This window comes from Austrofundulus limnaeus, unplaced genomic scaffold, assembly GCF_001266775.1.
Source record: "Austrofundulus limnaeus strain Quisiro unplaced genomic scaffold, Austrofundulus_limnaeus-1.0 Scaffold309, whole genome shotgun sequence".
Taxonomy (NCBI): Eukaryota; Metazoa; Chordata; class Actinopteri; order Cyprinodontiformes; family Rivulidae; genus Austrofundulus; species Austrofundulus limnaeus.
The window spans coordinates 88,762-97,686 of NW_013952711.1; the positions used below are offsets into that span (position 1 = coordinate 88,762).

General features: G+C 39.7%; 2 protein-coding genes across 2 annotated transcripts in view; both read left to right on the forward strand.

The window, feature by feature from the left end:
- cops3 (COP9 signalosome subunit 3) overlaps positions 1-7,347 on the forward strand; it is a 12,672-nt gene extending 5,325 nt beyond the window's left edge. The window contains exons 4-12 of the mRNA XM_014021878.1: positions 532-581; positions 1,447-1,539; positions 1,653-1,832; positions 1,948-2,088; positions 3,564-3,737; positions 5,536-5,622; positions 5,842-5,955; positions 6,051-6,131; positions 6,529-7,347. Of these exons, the coding sequence (XP_013877332.1) occupies positions 532-581; positions 1,447-1,539; positions 1,653-1,832; positions 1,948-2,088; positions 3,564-3,737; positions 5,536-5,622; positions 5,842-5,955; positions 6,051-6,131; positions 6,529-6,582 (974 nt within the window). The 3' untranslated portion in view covers positions 6,583-7,347. The remainder of the gene's footprint in view (positions 1-531; positions 582-1,446; positions 1,540-1,652; positions 1,833-1,947; positions 2,089-3,563; positions 3,738-5,535; positions 5,623-5,841; positions 5,956-6,050; positions 6,132-6,528) is intronic.
- Positions 7,348-7,849: 502 nt separating this feature from the next.
- usp22 (ubiquitin specific peptidase 22) overlaps positions 7,850-8,925 on the forward strand; it is a 33,808-nt gene continuing 32,732 nt past the window's right edge. The window contains exon 1 of the mRNA XM_014021886.1: positions 7,850-8,373. Within this exon, the coding sequence (XP_013877340.1) occupies positions 8,254-8,373 (120 nt within the window). The 5' untranslated portion in view covers positions 7,850-8,253. The remainder of the gene's footprint in view (positions 8,374-8,925) is intronic.

Genomic DNA, 8,925 nt, shown 5'->3' on the forward strand with positions numbered 1-8,925 from the left:
CGATTAGTCGACTAATCGAACAAATAATCGGTGATTAATCGATTATTAAAATAATCGTTCGTGGCAGCCCTAGCCAAGAACGCTGCCATTTTTCCAAGAAGAAAAATGGCCACCTTAATGGATAATATATAATAATATAAGATAATTGACTAACTGGCAGCACGACTTAGTGTTGCAGAGTTTCATCTGACTGAACCGCAAGACTTCTGTTTTTTAGATGGATGAGACCAAACTCATGATGAACAGTGCTGTGTCGGGTGTGAACCACTGCCCCTATTTTATCTGCCCCTTATTTTCAAAAAAGACAAAAAAAAAAAAACAACAAAAAAAAAATTAGTAAAAAAAAATACACACACACACACACATAATATGAGACTATTCCACAGACTTATTCATTGAATTACAGTACCCTTCATACCAGTTCAAAATGGAGGTTTCATAAAAATCTTCACAGTGCTGCAGCGCTGTGTGCAACAAGTTTATTAAAATTTTTTTTGAGAACATTCTTTCATTATTTGTCTTCTCTTGCAGTTGCTGGTCTCTGTCACCAGTTGACAAATGCCCTCGTAGAGCGGAAACAGGTAAGGATCATAAAACAACCAGGCATTATGCTTCCGGCATGGTTTTATAGAAATTCCTGTTTCTCTGGGAGAACATTTCTTTTTCTTAATGCGACTTCTGTTCATCTTGTGTGAACCGCTGGTTTTTATTTCATGACTCATACAGAGGCTTTTAGCAGCAGTCTGCAGTTTCTGATAAAAAAGGTAGTTGAACTGTCAGCTGGAAAGACAGGAATCAACTGGGGCTTACTGCACTTTTTACCAGCTTTTAAAGATGCTTTTTTGTTTGTTTGTTTTGTTTTTAGCCTCTTTTTTCAGTTATACTTTGTGACTTTTTACTTTTTATGGAACAGCTGTGAAGTGTGTGCAGTATGCAGTGCAAATATTCTCTCACACACTTGGAAAGTCAAATTAGTTGTTGACAAAATTGTGGTTTTATCAGCTCCTCTGAGCTTCACTATCCTCTGCTGTTTTATAGAAAAACCACCACTTCCTTTCACAGGACTAGTTAGAGTTGATCTTGTTTGTGTGTTTTCTTTTTGATGACCTTATTTATGTTCCTGTAACACATTTTCAACAAGCCCATCATGCATGTGTTGTCGTGACATTATAGTTTCATTTGCAACTTCCTGCCTAATCCCCCTCGTGACACTTGATTTTTTTATTTTTGATTTTTTTTTTCTCACATGAGTCTTTCCATCGTTTATTCTGCACTTAGTTTCAGGACCCAAGAGTGGTGTGTTTTCTCTTTTTATCTTTTCCTTTTCTGCCTTGCTCTAAATATTTTAATGAATTTTAAAGCATGGCTCAGACTGCTTTCAGTTTGTTTGGGCGTCTCGGGCACACTGCAGCAGAATAACTCATGGTTTCCCTCTTCCTCTGACAGCCATTGAGGGGTGTCGTCATCCTAAAACAGGCAATAGACAAAATGCAGATGAACACAAACCAACTTACCTCAGTTCATGCAGACCTGTGTCAGGTGAGACGTTGACACCTTCTGCTGAAAATGTTGTTACTGAATATTTTAGGGTCTTTTCCTTTATGTCATTTCAGTCTAACCAATTCAGTCCCTCTTATTTTTCCCTTTTGTAGTTGTGTTTGTTAGCAAAGTGTTTCAAGCCGGCCCTGCCCTTCTTGGAGGTGGATATGATGGACATCTGCAAAGAGAATGGAGCTTATGATGCAAAGCACTTTTTATGTTACTACTATTACGGTGGCATGATCTACACGGGCCTGAAAAACTTTGAAAGAGCACTGTATTTTTATGAACAGGTAATGAATTTTGTTGTCATGCTTATAGATTTCAAACAAGAACAGAAAATGGTCAGAGTTTGGGACTTTGAGCCACGTGTTCTGTTCTTCCAAATTTGTCACTTTTTCTTGACAGGCAATAACCACTCCAGCCATGGCAGTGAGCCACATCATGTTGGAAGCTTATAAGAAGTACATCCTGGTGTCACTCATTCTCCACGGCAAACTGCAGCAGCTGCCCAAATACACCTCACAAATAGTAGGGAGGTTCATCAAGGTACAGATGGCACAGCATGGCTTCAACCATGAGCCCAGGAAACATATTCATTTGTTTAGTGTTTGTTTTTTTGGTTATAATACAAAATAATTACAGTATCTACAAAATATGATAAATGTGTAATGTCAGGGTAAGTGCATGTATAACATTTATTTAAAACAGATATTAATTCGTGGTTAAATAATTCCATATTTTGAGGCTCTTGTTTGCACAAAACAAAACGCTCTCACTACGTTTAAGGATCGTGCTCACAGTTTTTTTTAACCTTGTTATTCATTTACTTTGACAAATGAGTCAAAATGAAAGGGTGCTAATTTGACAGGTGTTCATTTTGACTAAACACCAGCATTTTAATGAACAAACTTTACTTCTTGTTTTTCTCTATTTTAAACTTAAAACACTTAAATGTAAACTGTGCAGTGATGTGCAGAAGAACTTACACTGTCACCAATCCACTCACACTTATTATGTACAGTTTTTTTTATTTGGGTTTTTTTTTTTTTTTACTTGTTCTTTTAATTTATTTTGGTAAGAGCCTTCTTTTTTGTCTGTTTTCCATATTCAGTCTTTATCATCAGATTTTTCCAATTTGGCTCTAGTTTTACCCAAATCTGACTAAAAGTATTTAGGCTGCATTAGCAGGTGCTAATATCAGGAGGGTGTTCTTCAAAGGATGCTTCTGTCATTGAATTATTATTTTTTAAATAGTCTCCTAGTCTGTTTGTTGTCCCTCATCGCAAAGCAAAGTAGGGATTTGGAAATACCCTCCATGTTTTGTGAGTTGGATACCTTGAATAATTCAATTCAAATTCAATTCAAAAATACTTTATTGATCCCAGAGGGGAATTAGGTAATAAGTGAGGTACTAACTTCCATTTTGGTTTGTGGCGTAAGAATGTTCTCTATTGAAAATTGGGTTGCCACGTCAAAATCCAAAATGGCTGCTGCCATGTATACATGTATRCTTACCACCCCTACATTGCTTTACATTGACGAAACATTAACCTGTGGTGACCAAGGCCCTCTGAATTGTGCCCCTGCTTGTCAGATCGATCAATCTGTGCTGCCTTGAATCTGAAAAAAAAAAACTACCTCTTTTCTTATGCAGTTTAACTCATACACACTTGATTAGCTTGCACCAAAARCACAAAGGGTTAACTTGCATTCCCTTTTTAATTCTAGTCCAGAGAAACATTCACTAGTCAAAATCGTCAGTGACGGGATAGGCATACAACTTGACATTGAAAAAAATGTCAAGTTTTATGAATAAAATGCAACTCGAGCACAAACGAAAAACCAAACTAGGAAAAACTGAGACTGAAATGTAGTGATGAGATAWAGCTTTTGTATGACCACCAAAATTAATTTACCTGTTGGCTCAGTAGATATGTTGTTTGCTGTCTGAACAAGCATATGAAATACTGTGAAATAACATGCTCTGTCCCCTTCCCTTCTGTTTTTGCCTCTGCCCTCAGCCGTTGAGCAACGCATATCACGAGTTAGCGCAGGTGTACACCACCAACAACCCGGCCGAGCTGCGCAGCCTGGTCAACAAACACAGTGAAACGTTCACACGAGACAACAACACGGGCCTGGTCAAACAGTGCCTCTCTTCCCTCTACAARAAAAACATACAGAGGCTAACAAAGGTAGGTGTGTGTGTGTGTTTGTGTATATGTGTGTGCTTAGAAACCAACGTGTAAATTTGATAATCAGCTGTAGGTATTTCTTGGGAAAATGAGCAAAACATGCAACAAGAACCTTCTTTCTTAAAGGGATCCACGATTAGTTCTAACATCAGACTTTATTTGATAAACATATATTTTAACTGTAAAATAAAGACTGTAAAAATACTGTAGGTTGTTTAATTTTGTATTTTTAAAAAAATATATGTTTTAACACGGATGGTGCCATTTTATTTACACGCAAAGCATTCTGGGTAAATGATGACGTGGATAGGTCCTCGGTGTGAGCGAGCTTTATCCACCCTGAAGGTTAATCTTGGACAATATCTGACGATCGACTCTTTTAAATGAAACCAGAGAGCGTTGACAGAGAGGAGAAGGTAGAAATGACTCAGCCTGTAACTGAAAATATGGATGGAGGACAACAGAGCTGCTTCATGGAAGAAGAACTTCAGCTTAGCCTGTTAGCCTTCGCGCTAGCGCCGACGTTATATTGCCTTGTATGTATTAGCTCAGCGCTAGCGCTACAAACTATCAAGCTAAACTGAGGTCCTCCATCCATATCTTCAGTTGCAGGCTGAGTCATTTTTGTGTTCCCCTCTCTGTCATGTGGATGGAGGACCTCAGTGACGAGAGGAGAATGTGTAGCGCTGAGCTAATACATATATATATGGAGATAGCATCATGCTAACGCTAAAGATAACAGGCTAAGCTGAGGTTTTTCCATGAAGCAGCTCTGTTGTCCTTCATCCATATTTTCAGTTACATAAATGTGTGCCGCAACCCAAAGGAGATGAGATGCTACCCTGACCCACAACGGCTCATTGTTTGTAGCAAAGTGGTGGTGTTAGCAACACTTAAGGGCTAATTGACACCGTGACACTTAACAGCAATGGCTGGTGAAGTCCAAAAAGGCTGTTTTATAAGATGTTTTATATAGTTGGGTCTCAGTCCAGTTGTTTGGTCCTCATAAGGGCTTGCACAGGTGTGTTGACTCCTGCATAACAGGTCCAGACCAATGAGGTAAACAAAGTGCAGACCAAATGAATACACCTCTTAGTCTTCTTTGTCCATTCTTTTGTAGATTTACTGTAGTGTTTGGGATCATTTTTTGTGTTGTTTGGCTCAGTTTGCACCAAGTGTAAACTGTCAGGCAGATTTGACTCTAGAAAATTTAAGCATATAGAAAGTCAGGCTTGACTCAATGACTGTGAGGTGCCCAGTTCCTCAGAAGTGTAGGGGTTTGCTTACACTCCAAGCTGTTTTTTTTTTCAAAAGCATACATTTGAAAAACCTTTTTTAAATATGGTGCATTATTTTTTGTGTTGTTGTCCATGTGAGCCTGTAGTCATTGAATTAAAAAATCCAGGTGAACTGGTTCTTATTCTGTCCTGATATGTAAAACCTACGAACTGTAGGATGGTGTATGTACTTTTTTTTACCATTATAATCAACATTACACACATAAAACCTGAGAAATATGCTGTCAGAAATAGTCCCCAAACCAGTTATGGTTGTCTTGTAGTGAGAAATGGCGGTGCTTGTGTGATCTATTTCCTTGCATACATTAAAGCCCTGCCACAGACACCAGTTCTGTATTGTGGCGCACGGAGAGTGTATTGAGTGTAGGGCACATGAAAACAACATTCCTAGATACTCCAGGGTTCATGTGTGCTCACAGTATGAAAGCAGAGAACACTAAATGTGCTCTTTGCTGCGTTAYAAGGCTTATCAGCTCTAAAACGAGTTTCTGTTTCTGCAGACCTTCCTGACATTGTCTTTGCAAGACATGGCGAGTCGAGTGCAGCTTTCAGGTCCCCAGGAAGCAGAGAAATACGTCTTACACATGGTGAGTGTTCAAGAAAAGTCCTGCACAAAATAAGCAGACTATTAGCTACTTAAACCGATGCAGACTTTGTGTTCCTGTTTTATTTGTTTGAATATTTTAGCTAACATGAGAACATGTGTGCATTTATTTCTCTAAGTTTAAACCAGTTCAACATTATTTTTGCACACCAAGTTATGTTTGTTGAAATTTCTTCGTGTTTTTTTTTCTTGTTATTTTCAGATTGAAGATGGTGAGATCTATGCTAGCATTAACCAAAAAGATGGCATGGTCTGCTTCCATGACAACCCTGAAAAATACAACAACCCTGCAATGCTCCACAAAATAGACCAAGAGGTGATGGAACTCCACAACCACCCAACAGGCCTGGCCTGGGACGTTTTTGAGCTATCATGTCTTATGTTCTTTATTTTAATTTTTGTTCTTTTCAGATGTTGAAATGTATAGAGCTGGATGAAAAGCTAAAGTCTATGGATCAAGAAATTACAGTAAACCCACAGTTTGTGCAGAAGGTGAGAGTGTTTCTGTTTTGTTTTACCGTCTTTCTTGGTGATTTCTTGTCAGAATCCTGTTCTTCATATTTATTTTCCCTGACAGTGCCCTAATACAGTTAATTACACTTAATGACAATTTTGGGTGTGTGTGGCTTAATTACACATCACGCCACTGACATACGTTTGGCTCTAAATCACACACTACATGATCTGAGCCCAGTTTTGTGTGCATCATGGGGGGACCTGCTCAACATGTTTGTATAGTAGTTTGACACGATCACTTTAGTCCCCCATCCGTCCTCCGTCTGTTCACMTTATGACAGACCCCTGATGTTTATGGTGGTGCAGCAGAAGGTATATTGCAGCCTGAATAGGTAACAATTATGAAATGATTTTTTTCCCCCCTCTCTTCCAGAGTATGGGATCGCAGGAGGACGATGTTGGTAGCAAAACATCAAGTTATTCATGAGGGGCCTTGAACTGGGATGGAACGCCACAGCCACCCAACACGTTCTTCCCAGGATGAGTTGGATTTTTTTTAAAGAGGAAAAAAACAAAACATTCTGTTGCATAAGGACATTGGTCAAGGAAAATCTAAATTGTGTGGAATGATGATAAATTTGGTTATTCTTACTTCACCGTGTCTTAAGGATACAAAAGATCCTTACAGAAAAAGGAAAAAAAAAAAACATAATTACAGTTTTGTCAGTGTTTTATTTATCAATGTTCAGATTGGAGCACCACTGCTGCATTGACAGAAACCACAACAATAAAACTGGACTTATCTGTTCCAAACATATGTGTGAATAATCTCACTGTTTATTTTGGTTCTTCTGCATGACAGCTATAACTGGAGGGCATTACATGTGAAGCCAAACGTCCATGGGTGACGTGGAATTAAATATGATTAGTCTACGTTTGTAAAGACTTCAACGATACGATCGTTTTCATCTCCCTCCTTGGCTAGAATGTAAATACCATCAAACTGCAAAACTGTACAAAAGACTGATCAAGCTCGACACTGTGGAGAAGTCAAATACAATGGTGCACATTTATTTTTTGTTTTGTTTTTTGTTTTTAGGCCAGATCCACTAGAGGTCGCTAGTGCACTGTACAGAAAACTGTTTTGACAGCTTGTTTGCAGGCAGTTTGGGTCAACACACGAACGAAACTGTCGTTATTTGGGAGCTTGAACAGTGCGATTGTGGATCTGTTAATAAATTGTTTAAGAATATTCCTCTCGGTTGTTCCCTCTGTAAGGTGTGCTTGAGTGGTGATGTACTGTTGATAACCACAATATGTTGCTTTTGAAGCTGATGCTTCAGCGAATGAGCGTCACAAAAGCGGATGTGGTTTGCAGTGGGCGCACTCCTATTTGATCAGCCGGGCAAAGACCCGGTTACAAATGAAGATGAGTAAAGAAGGGGAACCCTGAATGGAGAACAAAACGTCTGTTAGCGGAAGGAGGCATTATGTCCAATTATAAGTCCAATTATAAACGAGCTATCATCGCGATATATACACAGTAGATGATCTTCTCAGGTGTAGGCTTGTAAACAAGTGCAAATTCTGGCTAGCCGCTCTCTCAGCTGGGGTACAAATGGTGTGCAGCCTTTGCTGTACAGGAAAAACCTACCAATCACGACACTGTACTCGTTGTGGGGGCAGGACGTAGCTGGGGAAAAAAAAGTTTGGTGCACGTCAATCATGCCAGCCTCCGGGCTGTGATTGGTCCGTAGGTATGAATGAGGTGGGTCTTGACGCTCACCGTATAAGCTACAATTGAAATTCCAATGCTAACCAACTTTAGCCAGCGTGCTAATATTGTCATTTAGCGATTTTGATGAACTGCATGTATCGCGTGATGCTGGACTTTAATATGTAAATGGTATTTGTCTCCAAAACGGACACTTTGTACAATTAGCTTTGAATGTTTTCTGCTGCGCGTGTCTCAACCACCCGACACCAGGACATGTCCAGTTAGCCCGGACGCAGCAGCCGTACTACGAAAACGAACCTGGCGAGCTAGCCCAGAGGAGCAAATTTAAAAAAAAGCTCGTTTGGACCGGGGGGCTGCTGTGTGTAATTTGAACAGGCTTCATCGCTCCGAGAGACAGTAAAGCCGGATGTTGTGACTGCCATGAGTCCCGCAGGCTGTCCTCATGTTAACGGCTTCAAAGTGGACAACTGGAAGCAGAACCTGAGGCTTATTTATCAGTGTTTCGTGTGGAGCGGTTCGCCTGAGACCAGAAAACGCAAGGTAACAAGTGACGGGAGAGGACGAGTGTTTGGGAAAGGGGGAGTCCAGCGTGTGTTGTTTGTGTGCCTGGACAGCCACAGTCCCCCGCCCTTTGAAAAAAATTAATAAACAACTACAACGCAGACACGCGTAAATAATGCATTACTGTTCACTCACGATTTGTTGCTTCATATCTGATTATAAAAAGGCATAAATATCAGTATAGGCTGTCCACAAACTGAATATCAAACCCAGACCCTGAATATTAGCTCCCATCTATATAGCCACTGCATTAGGTTCAAAGAGCTGATTTACATCTGTTTGCATTGGCTGAGCAGAGCACCTGCTGAGGCTCCAGCAGAACGGTATAAACATCATCACCCGTCGGGCGGAGCTAATGGGTTTTTTTTCTACTTGTTTTAGTTGAAGAGCAAATTTTTTTTTCACCAAAACTCCTGTTTGACTGTCTAAGTGGTGAATGCTTGAACGGCTTCAAATTTCCTGAATTTCAGTGCCAATAAATCTGAAGTTAGTTTATCCTACAGAATTAGGCAGCCTGGAGATATATATATA